The 17,589-nt window shown below is 48.4% G+C and overlaps 1 protein-coding gene across 1 annotated transcript; it reads left to right on the forward strand.

Annotated features, from left to right (window-relative positions):
- The first annotated feature begins 10,381 nt into the window (after positions 1–10,381).
- Positions 10,382–12,516, forward strand: LOC125520431 (putative UPF0481 protein At3g02645). Its single transcript, XM_048685345.1, has one exon. The coding sequence runs from the start codon at positions 10,496–10,498 to the stop codon at positions 12,239–12,241; it is 1,746 nt and encodes a 581-aa protein (XP_048541302.1). The 5' UTR covers positions 10,382–10,495; the 3' UTR covers positions 12,242–12,516.
- The last annotated feature ends 5,073 nt before the right edge of the window (positions 12,517–17,589 follow it).

A 17,589-nucleotide genomic window follows, 5' to 3' on the forward strand; every position in this document is an offset into this window, starting at 1 on the left:
ATTGTTTTGGGGTTATGCATTAGAGACAGCTACATTCACGTTAAATAGGGCACCATCTAAATCCGTTTGAGATGACACCGTATGAACTATGGTTTAGCAAGAAACCTAAGCTGTCATTTCTTAAAGTTTGAGGTTGCAATGCTTATGTGAAAAAGTTTCAACTTGATAAGCTCAAACCTAAATCGGAGAACTGCGTCTTCATAGGATATCCAAAGGAAACTATTGGATACACCTTCTATCACAGATCCGAAGGCAATACTTTTGTTGCTAAATTCGAAAACTTTCTAGAGAAGGAGTTTCTCTCAAAAGAAGTGAGTAGGAGGAAAGTAGAAAAACTTGATAAGGTAATTGTACCTTCTCCCTTATTGGAAAGTAGTTCATCACAGAAATCTGTTCTTGTGACTACTACACCAATTAGTGAGGAAGCTAATGATGATGATCATGTAACTTCAGATCAAGTTACTACCGAATCTCGTAGGTAAACCAGAGTGAGATCCGCACCAGAGTGGTACGGTAATCCTTTTCTGGAAGTCATGTTACTAGACCATGATGAACTTGCGAACTATGAGGAAGCGATGATGAGCCCAGATTCCGCGAAATGGTTTGAGGCCATGAAATCTGAGATATGATCCATGTATGAGAACAAAGTATGGACTTTGATGGATTTTCCCGATGACCGGCAAGCCATAGAAAATAAATGGATCTTCAAGAGGAAGACGGACGCTGATAGTAGTGTTACTATCTACAAAGCTAGACTTGTCGAAAAAGGTTTTTGACAAAGTTCAAGGTGTTGACTACGATGAAATTTTCTCACTCGTAGCGATGCTTAAGTCTGTCCAAATCATGTTAGCAATTGCCGCATTTTTATGAAATATGGCAAATGAATAAACAAAACTACATTCCTTAATGGATTTAAAGAAGAGTTGTATATGATGCAACCAGAAGATTTTTTCAATCCTAAAGGTGCTAACAAAATATGCAAGCTCCAGCGATCCATCTATGGACTGGTGCAAGCATCTCGGAGTTGGAATATACGCTTTGATAAGTTGATCAAAGCATATAGTTTTATACAGACTTGTGGTGAAGCCTGTATTTACAAGAAAGTGAGTGGGAGCACTACAACATTTCTGATAAGTATATGTGTATGACATATTCTTGATCGGAAATAATGTAGAATTATTCTGCAAAGCATAAAGGAGTGTTTAAAAGGATTTTTTTTCAAAGAAAACCTCGGTGAAGCTGCTTACATATTGAGCATCAAGATCTATAGAGATAGATCAAGACACTTGATAAGTTTTTTTTTCAATAAGTACATACCTTGACAAGATTTTGAAGTAGTTCAAAATGGAACAGTCAAAGAAAGAATTCTTGCCTGTGTTACAAGGTGTGAAATTGAGTAAGACTCAAAGCGCGACCACGACAGAAAATAGAATGAGAATGAAAGTCATTCCCTATGCCTCAGCCATAGGTTCTATAAAGTATGCCATGCTGTGTACCAGATCTATTGTATACCCTACACTGTGTTAAGCAAGGGAGTACAATAGTGATCTAAGAGTAGATCACTGGACAGCGGTCAAAAATATCCTTAGTGGAATATTTCTCAATTATGGAGGTGACAAAAAGGTTCGTCGTAAAAAGTTACGTCGATGCAAGTTTTGACCCAGATCTGGATGACTCTAAGTCTTGATCTAGATACATATTGAAAGTGGGAGCAATTAGCTAGAGTAGCTCCGTGCAGAGCATTGTAGACATAGAATTCGCAAAATACTTACGAATCTGTATGTGACAGACCCATTGACTAAAATTATCTCACAAGCAAAACATGATCACACCTTAGTACTCTTTGGGTGTTAATCACATAAATGATGTGAACTAGATTACTGACTCTAGTAAACCCTTTGGGTATGGGTCACATGACAATGTGAACTATGGGTGTTAATCACATGGTGATGTGAACTATTAGTGTTGAATCACATGGCGATGTGAACTAGATTATTAACTCTAGTGCAAGTGGGAGACTGAAGGAAATATGCCCTAGAAGCAATAATAAAGTTATTATTTATTTCCTTATATCATGATAAATGTTTATTATTCATGCTAGAATTGTATTAATCGGAAACATAATACATGTGTGAATACATAGACAAACAGAGTGTCACTAGTATGCCTCTACTTGACTAGCTCGTTAATCGAAGATGGTTATGTTTCCTAACCATGAACAAAAGAGTTGTTATTTGATTAACGGGATCACATCATTAGAAGAATGGTGTGATTGACATGACCCATTCCATTAGCTTAGCACCCGATCGTTTAGTATGTTGCTATTGCTTTCTTCATGACTTATACATGTTCCTATGACTATGAGATTATGCAACTCCCGTTTGCCGGAGGAATACTTTGTGTGCTACCAAATGTCACAACGTAACTGGGTGATTATAAAGGAGCTCTACAGGTGTCTCCAAAGGTAAATGTTGGGTTGGCGTATTTCGAGATTAGGATTTGTCACTCCGATTGTCGGAGAGGTATCTCTGGGCCCTCTCGGTAATGCACATCACATAAGCCTTGCAAGCATTGCAACTAATGAGTTAGTTGTGAGATGATGTATTACAGAACAAGTAAAGAGACTTGCCGGTAACGAGATTAAACTAGGTATTGAGATACCGACGATCGAATCTCGGGCAAGTAACATACCGATGACAAAGGGAACAAAGTATGTTGTTATGCGGTCTGACCGATAAAGATCTTCGTAGAATATGTGGGAGCCAATATGAGCATCCAGGTTCCGCTATTGGTTATTGACCGGAGACGTGTCTCGGTCATGTCTACATTGTTCTCGAACCCGTAGGGTCCGCACGCTTAAGGTTTCGATGACAGTTATATTATGAGTTTATGAGTTTTGATGTATCGAAGGAGTTCGGAGTCCCGGATGAGATCGGGGACATGACGAGGAGTCTCGAAATTGTCGAGACGTAAAGATCGATATATTGGACGACTATATTCGGACATCGGAAAGGTTCCAAGTGATTCAGGTATTTTCGGAGGTACCGGGGAGTTACGGGAATACGAGGAAGAAGCAATGGGCCTTAATGGGCCTTAGTGGAAAGGACCAGGAGGTGGCGTGCGCCCCTCCCAAGCCCAGTCCGAATTGGACAAGGGGTTTGGGGCGCGCCCCTCTCTCCCTTCCTTCCCCTCTTCCCCCCTTTCCCCCCTTCTCCTAGTTGGACTAGGAAAGGTGGAAACCTACTCCAACTAGGAGTAGGAATCCTACTCCTCCTTGGCGCGCCCACAAGGGCCGGCCGGCCTCCCCCTTGCTCCTTTATATACGGGGGCAGGGGGCACCCCATAGACACACAAGTTGATCCACGTGATCATATTCTTAGCCGTGTGCGGTGCCCCCTTCCACCATAATCCTCGATAATATTGTAGCGGTGCTTAGGCGAAGCCCTGCGACGGTAGAACATCAAGATCGTCACCATGCCGTCGTGCTGACGGAATTTTTCCCCGACACTTTGCTGGATCGGAGTCCGGGGATCGTCATCGAGCTGAACGTGTGCTAAAACTCGGAGGTGCCGTAGTTTCGGTGCTTGATCGGTCGGGCCGTGAAGACGTACGACTACATCAACCGCGTTGTGCTAACGCTTCCGCTGTCGGTCTACAAGGGTATGTAGGTCACACTCTTCTCTCATTGCTATGCATCACCATGATCTTGCGTGTGTGTAGGATAATTTTTGAAATTACTACGTTCACCAACACCGTCGTTCTAAGCAAATAAGATGTAAACATGACAAACATCACATGCAAATCAGAAAGTGACATGATATGGCCAATATCATCTTGCGCCTTTTGATCTCCATCTTCGAGGCGCGGCATGATCACCTTCGTCACCGGCATGACACCATGATCTCCATCATCATGATCTCCATCATCGTGTCTTCATGAAGTTGCCTCGCCAACTATTACTTCTACTACTATGGCTAACGGTTAGCAATAAAGTAAAGTAATTACATGGCGTTTTCATTGACACGCAGGTCATAAATAAATTAAGACAACTCCTATAGCTCCTGCCGGTTGTCATACTCATCGACATGCAAGTCGTGATTCCTATTACAAGAATATGATCAATCTCATACATCACATATATCATTCATCACATCCTTTTGGCCATATCACATCACATTGCATACCCTGCAAAAACAAGTTAGACGTCCTCTAATTGTTGTTGCATGTTTTACGTGGCTGTTATGGGTTTCTAGCAAGAACGTTTCTTACCTACGCAAAATCACAATGGTGATATGCCAATTTCTATTTACCCTTTATAAGGACCCTTTTCATCGAATCCGATCCGACTAAAGTGGGAGAGACAGACACCCGCCAGCCACGTTATACATCAAGTGCATGTCAGTCGGTGCAACCAGTCTCACGTAAGCGTACATGTAAGGTCGGTCCGGGCCGCTTCATCCCACAATGTCGCCGGATCAAGATAAGACTAGTAACGGTAAGAAATTGAACAAATCATCGCCCATAACTGCTTTGTGTTCTACTCGTGCATAGAAACTACGCATAGACCTAGCTCTGATACCACTGTTGGGGATCGTAGCAGAAATTCAAAATTTTCCTACGTGTCACCAAGATCAATCTATGGAGAGACTAGCAACGAGAGAGAGGAGCGCATCTTCATACCCTTGAAGATCGCAATGCGGAAGCGTTATAAGAACGTGGTTGGTGGAGTCGTACACGCAGTGATTCAGATCGCGGTCGATTCCGATCTAAGCGCCGAACAACGGCGCCTCCGCGTTCAACACACGTACAACCCGGTGACGTCTCCCACGCCTTGATCCAGCAAGGAGAGAGGGAGAACTTGGGGAAAACTCCGTCCAGCAGCAGCACAACGGCATGGTGATGGTGGAGGAGCGCGGTACTCCAGCAGGGCTTCGCCAAGCACTACGAGAGACGAGGAGGGAGAGGGGTAGGGCTGCACCAAGAGAGAGATCAAATCACATATGTTGGGCAGCCCCATAGCTCAAGTATATATAGGGGAGGGGAGGGGCTGCGCCCCCTATAGGGTTCCCTCCCCAAGGGGGGGCGGCAGCCCTAGATCCCATCTAGGGTGGCGGCTAGAGGGGAGAGGGAGAGAGGGGGGGCGCCTAGGGTGGGCCTTAAGGCCCATCTGGACCTAGAGTTTGCCCCCTCCCACTCTCCCCGCGCCTTGGGCCTTGGTGGGGGAGGGGGCGCACCAGCCTACCTGGGACTGGTCCCCTCCCACACTTGGCCCACACAGCCTTCTGGGGCTGGTGGCCCCACCTGATGGACCCCCGGGACCCTCCCGGTGGTCCCGGTACGTTACCGATAGCACCTGAAACTTTCCCGGTGACCAAAACGGGACTTCCCATATATAAATCTTTACCTCCGAACCATTCCGGAACTCCTCGTGACGTCCGGGATCTCATCCGGGACTCCGAACAACATTCGGTAACCACGCACATACTTTCCCTATAACCCTAGCGTCATCGAACCTTAAGTGTGTAGACCCTACGGGTTCAGGAACCATGTAGACATGACCGAGACAACTCTCCGGCAAATAACCAACATCGGGATCTGGATACCCATGTTGTCTCCCACATGTTCCACGATGATCTCATCGGATGAACCACGATGTCAAGGATTCAATCAATCCCGTATACAATTCCCTTTGTCTATCGGTACGATACTTGCCCGAGATTCGATCGTCGGTATCCCGATACCTCGTTCAATCTCGTTACCGGCAAGTCTCTTTACTCGTTCTGTAACACATCATCCCGTGATCAACTCCTTGGTCACATTGTGCACATTATGATGATGTCCTACCGAGTGGGCCCAGAGATACCTCTCCGATACACGGAGTGACAAATCCCAGTCTCGATTCGTGCCAACCCAACAGACACTTTCGGAGATACCCGCAGTGCACCTTTATAGCCACCCAGTTACGTTGTGACGTTTGGTGCAGCCAAAGCATTCCTACGGTATCCGGGAGTTGCACAATCTCATGGTCTAAGGAAATGATACTTGACATTAGAAAAGCTTTAGCATACGAACTACACGATCTTGTGCTAGGCTTAGGATTGGGTCTTGTTCATCACATCATTCTCCTAATGATGTGATCCCGTCATCAACGACATTCAATGTTCATGGTCAGGAAACCGTAACCATCTATTGATCAACGAGCTAGTCAACTAGAGGCTTAGTAGGGACATGGTGTTGTCTATGTATCCACACATGTATCTGAGTTTCCTATCAATACAATTCTAGCATGGATAATAAACTTTTATCATGAACAAGGAAATATAATAATAACTAATTTATTATTTCCTCTAGGGCATATTTCCAACATATTCATCAAGGTGGAGTTTGTTAGAGTTGTGTCGAATATTATTGTACAAAGTAGGTTACAGTTGGACTTGGTTTTGGACTGTGTGTAGACAGGGTAAGAGTTGTTTTCCTAATAGGATACTTGTATCCTAGGCCTCTCATATATCGTAGGTAGACACACGATGTAATCTATGCTAACATAATAGTACGGGCACGCGGGGGAGCCGGCGGCGTGTGCCGGCGCTCGGGTGGCCGGTGTGCGGTATTACGACGGTGTCATGGGGAGGAGTGTCCATAGTCAGGCCCCGGGGATGTAGCCATATCAGTGAACCTCGTTAACAAATCTCAGTGTCGTGCTCGTGTGATTGCTTGGTCCTCGGATGATCGACGGTATGCCTCAGATTTATTCTAACATGCACACTTCCCATTTGTTTGTACGTGTACTTCTTGTGTTTGTGTTCATATTTACTGCATTAGTGTTCGTAGTTTTGTCCAAGTTAGTGTGTACTTCCCAAATCACTCTGTGCACTTTCCATGTATTTGTATTTATCGAGAGCAATATCCGTTGACGACTTATCTCGCATTTAACCTTCGCCCCCGCGAGGCGACGGGGACGCGCCCTAATCCCGCCGCCGCCAAGCCCCCCTCCCCATCTCCTCCTCCCTCGCTGCCACCGCCACAGAGCGCGGCCGGGCAAAGCCCCGGTTGGCGGCGGCGGCGGGGATCGATTGTCCCCTTGCGCAAAGGGCTGACGCGGGCCGGTTCTTCGGGTGAGGGCTTGATGTTGCAGGGTGTCAGGGCGTGTTCATCAATCGGCGCTTTGCATTTGGTGCGGCAGAGATGCGGCGGACGACATGGCATGAGGCTGGAACCCGGCTGAGCGGCGATGTGGTTGTGGTGGGGCGCCTCCGGAGGCCGGCCGATCTGGCGCTAGGCTCCAGGGCGCGGAGCCGCTCAGGGCGTTCTGGACCTGGCTGCCCGATCTTCCCTTTTGGCTTAGATCTGAGTGTGTCGGGTCCAGCCAGGGCTGACTATGGTGGTCTTGCTGTGGCCTTCGGCCACGATGGCGACCTAGAGTTGGGCACTGGTCTACCCCGTCATTGCTGTCGTTCCTGCTGAGTGTGGTCTTGCAGCATCGGGGCGGCGAGGCTTTAGATTAATGGCGGCGGTCCTAGGTTCCTCTCACGTCAAGATGAAGATCTGCCTGATACCCGTCCTCCTGATCTGGCCGGAGTGTCGGGTTCCAAAGGCTCCGCTAGCGAACTCCCATCGACGTGTTATGCCTGGAGATTGCTGGATCGGGTGGATTCGGTCGTGCCCACTGGTCCTCCGTTAAGGAGGGAGCGACACGAAGCTTTGCTATCTGTTGCCATTAGGAGCTATGTTTTGCTCCATGGTGAAGTCAGAGGCGGAGAATGTCATGGAAGCCGAGGTTGGAGGACTAGTAATGGTGATTGGAGCCTACGACGTTGAGGAACTTGCTTCGAGTTTTGGGATTTGTAGCAGCGGCATGTAAGTGGGGGCGACAACACATGTGAAGTTCAAGGTCTTACCTTTTAGGGTGAAAATCCAAGGCCTAGCCTTAATTGGTTGTGTCTGACAATGGCCTTATTGAAGACATTGTTTTGAGAGCGGGGATTATCTCCAGGGTGAAAACCCAAGATTTACGATCGGGCAACGACGGTGCTGGTGCACTGTTTCCTTCTTGGAGGCGTCGCTTTTGGAGAACTTGGATATCAGGTGTTGTCTTGGTGGTGGTTGTGCTGCAGCTGCATGGACTGCAACTCTGTAGCGGGACTTCTCTTTGTTTAGCCTTTTCTTCTTTTGTTTTTGGCTGTGTGCATCCGTCATGCCTTTAGGGCATTGCGTTGTTGTAGAGGTCGGGTGTAATTGGTATCTTCACGATATTAATATATACTCTTTATCGAAAAAAATTGTATGGTGTTTGTTCATTAATGTGTATTAGCAACATAGCACACATGTGAAATATAAATTTATTGCATAGGTAACGAGAACCAGAAATGGAAGGGTGAAAACGGGAAAAACTAAAGGTAAATGGTTAAAATTTAGAAAAAAAGTCAAAAAAAACCCCAGGGAAACTATAGAAAAAGAACGAAAGAGAAAGAAATACTATGAAAATTCAAAGAAACATAAGGGGAAACAGTTAAATACCCAAGGCAGAGCACTGCAATACAACACTTAGAAGCTACTCCCTCCGTTTTTATTTACTTCGCATATTAGCTTCGGTCAAAGTCAAGCTTTGTAAACTTTGACAAAGTTTATAGACAAAAATATTAACATATACAATAACAAATCAATACCATTAGATTCATTGTTGAATGTACATCCATATCATATATATTTGTTATGGTAAATATTTATATTCTTTTCTATAAATTTGGTCAAACTTTACAAAGTTTGACTTCAGTCAATTCTAATATACGGAGTAAATAAAAACGGAGGGAGTACATGAATTGCTTCACATGCCCTCCCGCACCCTCCATAGAGGGCACCCTAGTTTGGTTGTCCCAAGGCAAATATGTATGCATAAATTTTGGATTGATTGGGTTGGCCCAAAATCCCAAAAATCTTGAGGTGTACGCATATCGGTTTTATTACCCGCCATGAGCGGGGATTAAGATATCATATAAGCATCTATTAATTTATGGTTAGACTTGGACGAGCTTGTACATTGATATAGCGAGCTTGTGACACAAGAGGTTGGACACTAGTTTAGCGGCCTAGAACAGCGTAACACATTCTCCCTACATCCACAATGTAAGTGATATTTGTTTTGTCTCTAGGTCATAATGTTTGACCAAGCTTATTGAAGTACAATATCAACAATACAAAATGAATGGAATGAAAAATATATTTCATGATATATCTGTTGGCATTAGTTTTGGTTTTCATTTATAGACGTTGATGTCATTTTTTATAAACATGGTCAAACTTTAAAATGGTTGACTTAGAAACAAAGCAAATATACTTACATGTTCCTCTTCGGATTGAAGAAATTTCATTGAATTTTTTTAGAACTTCAATCCATAAAATCTTTTGGGTCATAGAATTTTTCCACCAGATTCCTATAGAATACATCTCTATGCCCTTTTATTCCATAATACGAATCTCATCATAATCTCTAACCTTTTTTTCTTTGAGACGTCCAATGCACTTGCACGTTATCTCTCTACTTTCTCTCATCAATTCTAGAAACTTTATATGTTTTTTTCAAAGCCACATATTTATAAATTTCTATATTTTGATATCTTGTAGGAATTCAAAGTACATTTTTTCCAAAAAGAAGGATGGCCCCGGGCCTTTACATGCAGCCATAGTATAGGAATTCAAAGAACATGACATCACAATCGTGGGTTTTCCCTATTCCTATGTTTTGCAACTTCCTGCAATGCAATCCAAATAGGCCCCAAGGATGGAGGGAGTGTCACTTTATGACTTTTATTCCATCATGCATTGTTTTTGGAAAAAATTTATATGAGACTAGGTCTCACGGTTAGCAGGTGAGACCCGTCCTGATGAATGACACGTGACATTCACAAATCACAAAGTATCTAATCTCTCTCCCCTTGATTTTAAGTGGGGGGTGGGAGATGCTTTGTGATTTATGAATGCCACGTGTCATCCATCAGAATGGGTCTCACGTGAGACCTGGTTTCATAGAATTCTTTTCCATTGTTTTTTACCGACCCATGATTAACTTGTCCATCGCATGAATCATGATTGAGCAGGAAAGCAACCTGATTTCTGGCTGTCCCCTCACGAAAGAGACTGCAGCATGTGAAAAACGAAGGATGAGACATGGCTTCCATCGATCAAGCAAGAGACAAAACATGAATGGCCAAAAGAAGAGCGTATTCCAAATTTTCAAAGGAAAATGACCCCATTTGTTTTGTTGGACTAAGTTCGATCGCGACATCAACCAAACCATCGTTGTTGTTAATTCCCACGTTCTTATCGCCAGCTACCATCGATCGATCGATCGCTATCCACTAGTACTATATATAATCACCATTGGTGAGCATAACAAGCAACAACCAGCTGCTCCAACAGTCGTACGCATAGTGGTCGTGGCTAGTGGCGGCACACACTGCACTGCACTGCACACCTAGCGATCGAGGGGTAGATATCAATGGCGTCCAGCTCCGATCAAGAGGGCAGCGGGAGCGGGCGGCGAGGGAGGCCGCTGGTGTTCGACGAGCTCAGGTGGGTGGTGCAGATCCGGGAGTCCCTGACGGAGGACGGCGACGACGAGGACGACAACGGCATCCCGGTCTCGGTGTTCAACGTGCCCAAGCAGCTGCTGGTGCACAAGCCGGAGGCGTACGTGCCGCAGTTCATCGCCCTCGGCCCCTACCACCACTGGCGCCCCGAGCTGTACGAGATGGAGCGGTACAAGCTCGCCGCCGCCCGCCGCGCGCAGCGCCGCCTTCGCCCCGCGGGGCTCAAGCTCGAAGCCCTCGTCGCGGAATTCGCCGACCGTCTCGAGCGCAAGATCCGCGCTTACTACCATCGCTACCTCGACTTCAGCGGCTTGACGCTCACCTGGATGATGGTCGTCGACGGCGCCTTCCTCCTCGAGTTCCTGCAGATCTACGCTGCCGCCGAAGACTGTGGCAAGCCGGCGCTGCGGAGGGTGTCGTCGAGGATGGCGCACCTGGTGGACTTCGCCGGGAGGAAGTCGGCGCACGGGCTCATACTGCGCGACATGCTCATGCTCGAGAACCAGATCCCGCTCTTCCTCCTCCGCAAGATCCTTGAGCCGCAGTGCGCGTCGGCCGACGAGGCCGGGGTGCTGCTCACGAGCATGGTCACCGGGCTCGTGAAGGAGCTCTGTCCGTTCAAGATGATGGACGGCGCCTTCCCGGCCGTCGACGTCGCCAAGTACGCGCACCTGCTCGAGCTGCTCTACTACCTTCTCGTGCCCAAGCCGTCGGCGGAGGACACTACGGCAGAGGCACAAGACCATGACGAGAACTACGACATCGAGGAACAGCCGGCGGACGGCGACGGCGAAGAGAAGCCCTCTGGCGGCGGGTCCGAGTACGTGTCGCAGCTGTTCGCCGCGCTGTGGGGCTTGGCGTCGAAGCTCGGGAAAGGCCCGCTGCACTACGTGATGAGGCCGATCGCTTTCGCTGTCAAGGCGCCGTGGAAGATGCTCACCGTCGTGCCGGGCATGTCTGGCATGAAGCACCCCGTCGAATCATTCTTCATGTCCGGGGCCGACGGCCGCGGCGACCCGTCGTCTTCGTCCACGGCGGGCCACCTGAGCCGGCCACCGCTGATCGAGGAGATCATGGTGCCGTCGGTCTCCGAGCTCGTCAACGCCGGCGTGCAGATAGCAGCCACAACCGGCGACCTGTCCACCATCTGCTTCGACTGCAAGACGGCGACGCTGCACCTCCCGGTGGTGACACTCGACGGCAACACGGAGGTGATGATCCGAAACCTTGTCGCCTACGAGTCGTCGGCGGCGTCCGGCCCGCTGGTGCTCACCCGGTACACGGAGCTGATGAACGGCATCATCGACACCGACGCCGACGTGGCCCTTCTGCGGCAGCGTGGCGTGGTGCTGAACCGCTTGAAGAGCGACGGCGAGGTGACGAAGCTGTGGAACAGCATGAGCAGGTCGACGCGGCTGACGAAGGTGCCGGCGGTGGACAGGGCGGTGGAGGAGATGAACCGGTACTACGACGGGCGGTGGCGCGTGAAGACGAAGCGGTTCATGCGGAGGTACGTGTTCAGCTCGTGGCAGCTGCTCACCTTCCTCGCCGCCATCATGATGCTGCTGCTCACCACGCTCCAGGCCTTCTGCTCCGTCTACACATGCTCCCGGTGGTTCGGCGCCGTCACTGTCACGGCGGCGTCGGGGGAATGATAACCCGTTGAAAATTGAATTTTGGATGGGTGATCTGCATCTGCATGCGTGCCTTTCTGGATTCGGCTACGCGAGATAGATTGGCATGCATGTGTTTGGTTTGGCATTGGTATTTTCGGAGTGGACGTGCATTTTTTGTTTGATTTTTGGGTTCTGGTTGATGCAAGTGAGATTGTTTATAGCTTCATATGAATGCCATTGGTTTGTAAACATACTAACTATGATTATTTTCCATTAAAATTACCGAGAGAGGTATATACATGTATGCATTTGAATATAAATTGTCAAGCACCTCAAAAGATTTGAAATCTCAGTTGGAATCTAGACCATGCAATTTCTTGGGGCTCTGTGCTCTAGTTGCCTCGGTTCATAGGATAGGATTATCATAGGAATAAAAATCTTGTAGGAAATGAGATGACATGTATCTCAAATCCTATGAGTAGGAATAGAAAACAAGATGTCATTTGGTTGACACCAAAGGAATTTTTCCATTGAGTCTAGGCTCTTTTTTATTTTCCTATGAAATGTGGAGGATAGGAACCAATCCTATGTAGGAATAGGAATCCATTCCTATGAACCAAAGGGCTCTAAAGGAATCCTATCCTCTAGAATTCCTATGAAATTCCTCTAAACCAAAGGAGGCCTTAGGGCTTCAAACTTGTACTGTGGCGGTTATAAGATAGTGTTGGGGTTTTGACACCAGAGAAAAAACCCAAGCCGCCTCACCCTCCCCCCAAAATCTAGAGGGATGGTCGATGCTCGAGCCGTAGAGGCAACATGGTAACTGCTTCAGTCAGCAGTAGGATAGATGCCGGTGAGCGGAGTCGGAGAGCATTGTAGGTTGTGATGAGGTAATTGGGAACGAGGATGATTGGAAGTAAGGAAAAGGCTGGGTTAGGGAGAAACGGGGTTATGGTTGTCGAAAGGAAGGAAATATTGTGAGGCATTCGATATAGATTCATTGGCTAGGCGGGAAGGGGGAGGGGAGGTGTGGTTGCGAGATCACAACCACAATGGAATTTCTTTATGTATATGTAGATGTCATTTTTTAATGCAATGTAATGGAATGTAATGCAATGATGTACATATCTTCTGCATATTCTCAAAAAATAAGACATAAAAGAAGTCAGCAAGAGAACTGGAGAAATGGGCCATGCCCCAGATCTCCCAGAAGGCGCCTTAGTTGGACAATCAACATTAACATGAGAACCAAGTATCCTTTATGTAGAAAAAAATCTTTACTGTCTAGCTAGGAATTCAACATGATTCGACATAAATGAAAAAAAAACTTTTATGCCCACATGAGATTCTTTCACGATCCACATTGCATAATTTAGAGATGACATGATGTTCACCATCATCACTACCATCACCACCATCATCGTCATTCTTAAATCGCTCACTGTTAAACACTCTGTAAAGCAGGAAGGGCAAAATCGCAGACAAATAAACTGAGTGTCCAAGCTGTTCTCGGTTTTCGTACAAAAGAACACTGTTTTGAGTCATTTGTTGTTGTATTGTACTCCCTCCCTAGAGAATATAAGAGTATTTAGATCACTACTTTTATGATCTAAACGCTCTTATATTTCTTTATAGAGGAAGTAATTGCAAGGCACATGAAATAGTGTCACTGCTGGGATGAACAAATAATGCATCTGATAAATGATAGGTGGTACCTCGATACGAAAACGTACATATCTGCTAGCTGATACCAAAGCTTGGGTAGTGCAAATACGAGGGGATATGCAATTTACCTACCAAAACGTCTAATATTTTAAGACGGGGGTAATACCATTCAACATAATTTTTTAGACAGTATTACCATTTAGCATAATTTTAAGATAAGATTTGATCTGCATTTTAAGAAACAACAAAAGTGCCAAGAGCAGGAAAAAAATATGTCGTAGGATTCCAAGAAAAAGATGGTCCGTACTATGAGAAAAATACAAAATTGAACCCAAAAAGAATGTCAAATAAAACGGGAAAGAAGAAGAGTGATCTGGTTCAATAATTCGACCAATCCACTCCAGATCGATGCTGGAGAATCATTGCCACTCGATAGACCGACTAATTTTCTAATCCATCAGCAAATAGCTGCCCACTGCCCGGACATAATAATAGTACAGCAAGTGTGTCCCACGGACCATAATTAAGGCCACATGCGTGCTGGCAAAACTTAGGCCTCCTTTGGTTCATATGATAGAAATGTTATAAGAATAGGAAAATCATAGAAAATGAGATCAATTCCTATAGAGAAAGAGATGTCATTTGATGCATAAGATAGAATTTTTCCGTTGAGTCTTAGCTAATGTTTTTTTTCTCCAAAATGTGAAGGATTGATTCCTATCCTATATAAGAATAGGAATCCATTCCTACAAACCAAAGGGCCTCAAAGAAAATTTTTCTATGCAAATCCTATTCTATAGAAATCCTATGAGATTCTACAAACCAAAGGAGTCCTTAATGTATTATTCTCGTTTGAAGTTACTTGGTGATAGATCATGGCGTCCACCGTGAGACACTGATTTGCATAGAAGAGTAGGGGCAGTTTACCAGACCTGCTGACACACTTGACTGTCGCCATGAAGACGGCCGAGCATAAGACTGCTGTTTTTTATCAGGAAAAAAAGTGGAGCAGATACATTGAAAATACATCGCCATCAGAACAGGGTTAGCCATGCGCGTTGGCTAAGCAGGCTGGACTAGACGCAACTTGTCGGTCTGGCTCATTGCCTGAGTTCAATTATTTCACGGTTATTCTGTGATATTGTAATACTGGTTCTTCCGATTTGAACTTTTATATTGTGCTCACAAGAAGAAGAAGAAAAGGTTATTCGCAAAAAGAAAAAGGGTTGCAAGTGGCCAAGTGGGCGTGGCGCATAGTAGGCTGGCATGTTTTTTTTTGCATGGTAATACGTGTCTCATTCATATCATAAAGATCAAAGTACAAGCCACGTAAGGACCGACATGACAAAACTGAAAAGATAGCAGAACATCTCTGAGCTTGACACCAACGCCCGTCACCTGCCTACGGCACCACCACAACAACCACCGAAAAAAAGAATGGCGGATCACCTCCTCACCCGAGCTCGACGCGGCTCCATCGCTGATATGCAGCTTTGCGGACCTCCAAGGTGGCTCAACCAAAAGTGAAGCCCTTGCCGTTGAAAGAATCAGACCGGGGCAACACCCTGGACACGCCATCGAACTACAGATCTGGCACCCCATCACGATCAAGACGCCGAAGGAGCAAACCATACCTGTCATCCACGAATCACGAACCCAACACACGTTCTGGTAGGAGCTAGGGCCCTACCGGATCTAGGGCGTAGGTTGTAGGGGAAGGAGGGGGAAAGGCGAGGGCTAGTGCACGACGGCTGGCGGTGTGGCGCCGTCCTTGCGACGGGAGCAGCGGCGAAAGCAAGAGGCGGCTAGGGTTTAGGTCTCCTGGCTCCCTAAGGGAAGCCGAGCAAATATTGATTGCTTCTTACTTGATTAGATTAATACATCTCCCCTCCTTATATAGAGAGGTTTACTTGACTCCTAAACAAACGATCCTAATACAATAAAATAATTGGGCTAAGCCCCTAATTAAGATACTTGGGCCATAACCCACTGGGCTAAGCCCCTATGCCGGTCATAACACTTCTCCCTGCCTACACAAACAGCTCGTCCTCGAGCTGTAAGGTGGGGAAGCGCTTGCTGAACTCCTCGAGGTGATCAACCAGCGTCAAACACCTTCGCGACAGCTGGGGCGGCAAGGTCGGCGGCGACGGCGTCCTTCGGAATGTAGTCTGCAACCTCCAGGTAGAAGAGTCGCGGGCAGGCGTGGCCGAGCATGTAGGGCTCATCGCAATTGAAGCACAACCCTTGGCGGCGACGCTCGAGTAGCTCGGCCGAGGTGAGCCGGCGGAACGGGCGCGCCGCGGTCGCGGCGAGGGGTGCCGCGGAAGCTTGAGCAGGCCGAACCTGAGCGGGATCTGGCCAGGGTAGCGACACAGTGTCTCGGGACGGTGACTCTTGCTGGACGGCCACAGCGCGGCGCTCGAACGCGCGGGCGTAGTACATGGCCGTCTGGATATCCTGGGGTCCCCGAAGCTCCACGTCCACGCGGATGTGATCCGGAAGTCCACCGACAAAGAGGTTGGCCCGCTGCTACGCCGTCACGCCCGACGCGTGGCATGCCAGGGCCTGGAAACGGTCGGCGAAGTCCTGAACCGTGGAGGTGAAGGGAAGGCGGCCTAGCTCCGCCAGGCGGCTCCCGTGGATCGGGGGCCCAAAATGAAGGAGGCAGAGCTCGCGGAAGCGCTCCCAAGGGGGCATGCTGCCCTTGTCCTGCTCGAGGGCGTAGTACCAAGTCTGTGCCGCGCCGCGGAGGTGGTAAGAGGCGAGCCAGGTGCGCTCCGAGGCGAGGGTGCGCTGCCCGCAAAAGAACTGGTCACACTGGTTGAGCCACTTGAGGTGGTCCTCCGTGCCGTCATAGGTGGCGAAGTCGATCTTGGCGAACCGCGGCGGTGTCTGGGTCAGAGCGTCGTGTCGATCTGGCTCGGAGGTGTGGAGCAGCGCGGCGGGTGGCGCCTGGTCGAAGTACTCTAGGTAAGGACCCGCGGAGCTGGATGGCCCACCGAATTGCGGAAACGGGGTCGGCTGCTCCGGAGCCGTGGTGTAGACCGACGATGGCGAAGACCCAGCCGCCCAAGCTGGTAGTGGCGACGGGGAGGCCGGAAACCTGACCTGATGTATCGGAAGGCCGGCCGGCGAGGACACCCCTGAGCTGGGCAGAGGTGGCGCCGGTGGTTGCAGCGTTGGCAATGGAGGGTGGGCGGGTGCGTCGGTTACCGCGGGGGAAGGTGGCTGCAGATGCCAGAGCGGAGCCGCAGCTGGCGGTGGCGGCAGATGCCACAGAGGAGCCGCGACCGGAGTGGTCTTGTCGGGGTGCCCCGCCTGGAACGGTAGCAGCGGCAGCCGGGTGCAGGCCGTCGCGCCCTGGGCCGACCATGGCAGCGCGGGGGGCCCGCCTGGAACGGCAGCAGCGGTTGCCCGCTGTAGGCAGGCGCGCCCTGGAACGTCCACGGTAGCGCGGGGAAGCCCGCCTGGAACGGCAGCAGCGGCTGCCCGCTGTAGGTAGGCGCGCCCTGGAACGGCCACGGTAGCGCGGGGAAGCCCGCCTGGAACGGCAGCAGCGGCTGCCCGCTGTAGGCAGGCGCGCCCTGGGACGACCATGGCAGCGTGGGGTGGCCGTAGGCGGCGATCGGCGCAGCCGACGAAGGTGCGTACGGCTCGGCCATGTACGGTTGGTACTGGTTCAGAAGGCGTCCTTGGACGGCCGTCACGAGATCCCGCAAGGT

The sequence above is a fragment of the Triticum urartu genome, chromosome 7, assembly GCF_003073215.2.
Source record: "Triticum urartu cultivar G1812 chromosome 7, Tu2.1, whole genome shotgun sequence".
In the NCBI taxonomy this organism is placed as follows: domain Eukaryota; kingdom Viridiplantae; phylum Streptophyta; class Magnoliopsida; order Poales; family Poaceae; genus Triticum; species Triticum urartu.

What these genes read in the sequence shown, in the direction of transcription:
- LOC125520431 (XM_048685345.1), top strand. Translation starts at nt 10,496, where the DNA reads ATGGCGTCCAGCTCCGATCAAGAGGGCAGCGGGAGCGGGCGGCGAGGG.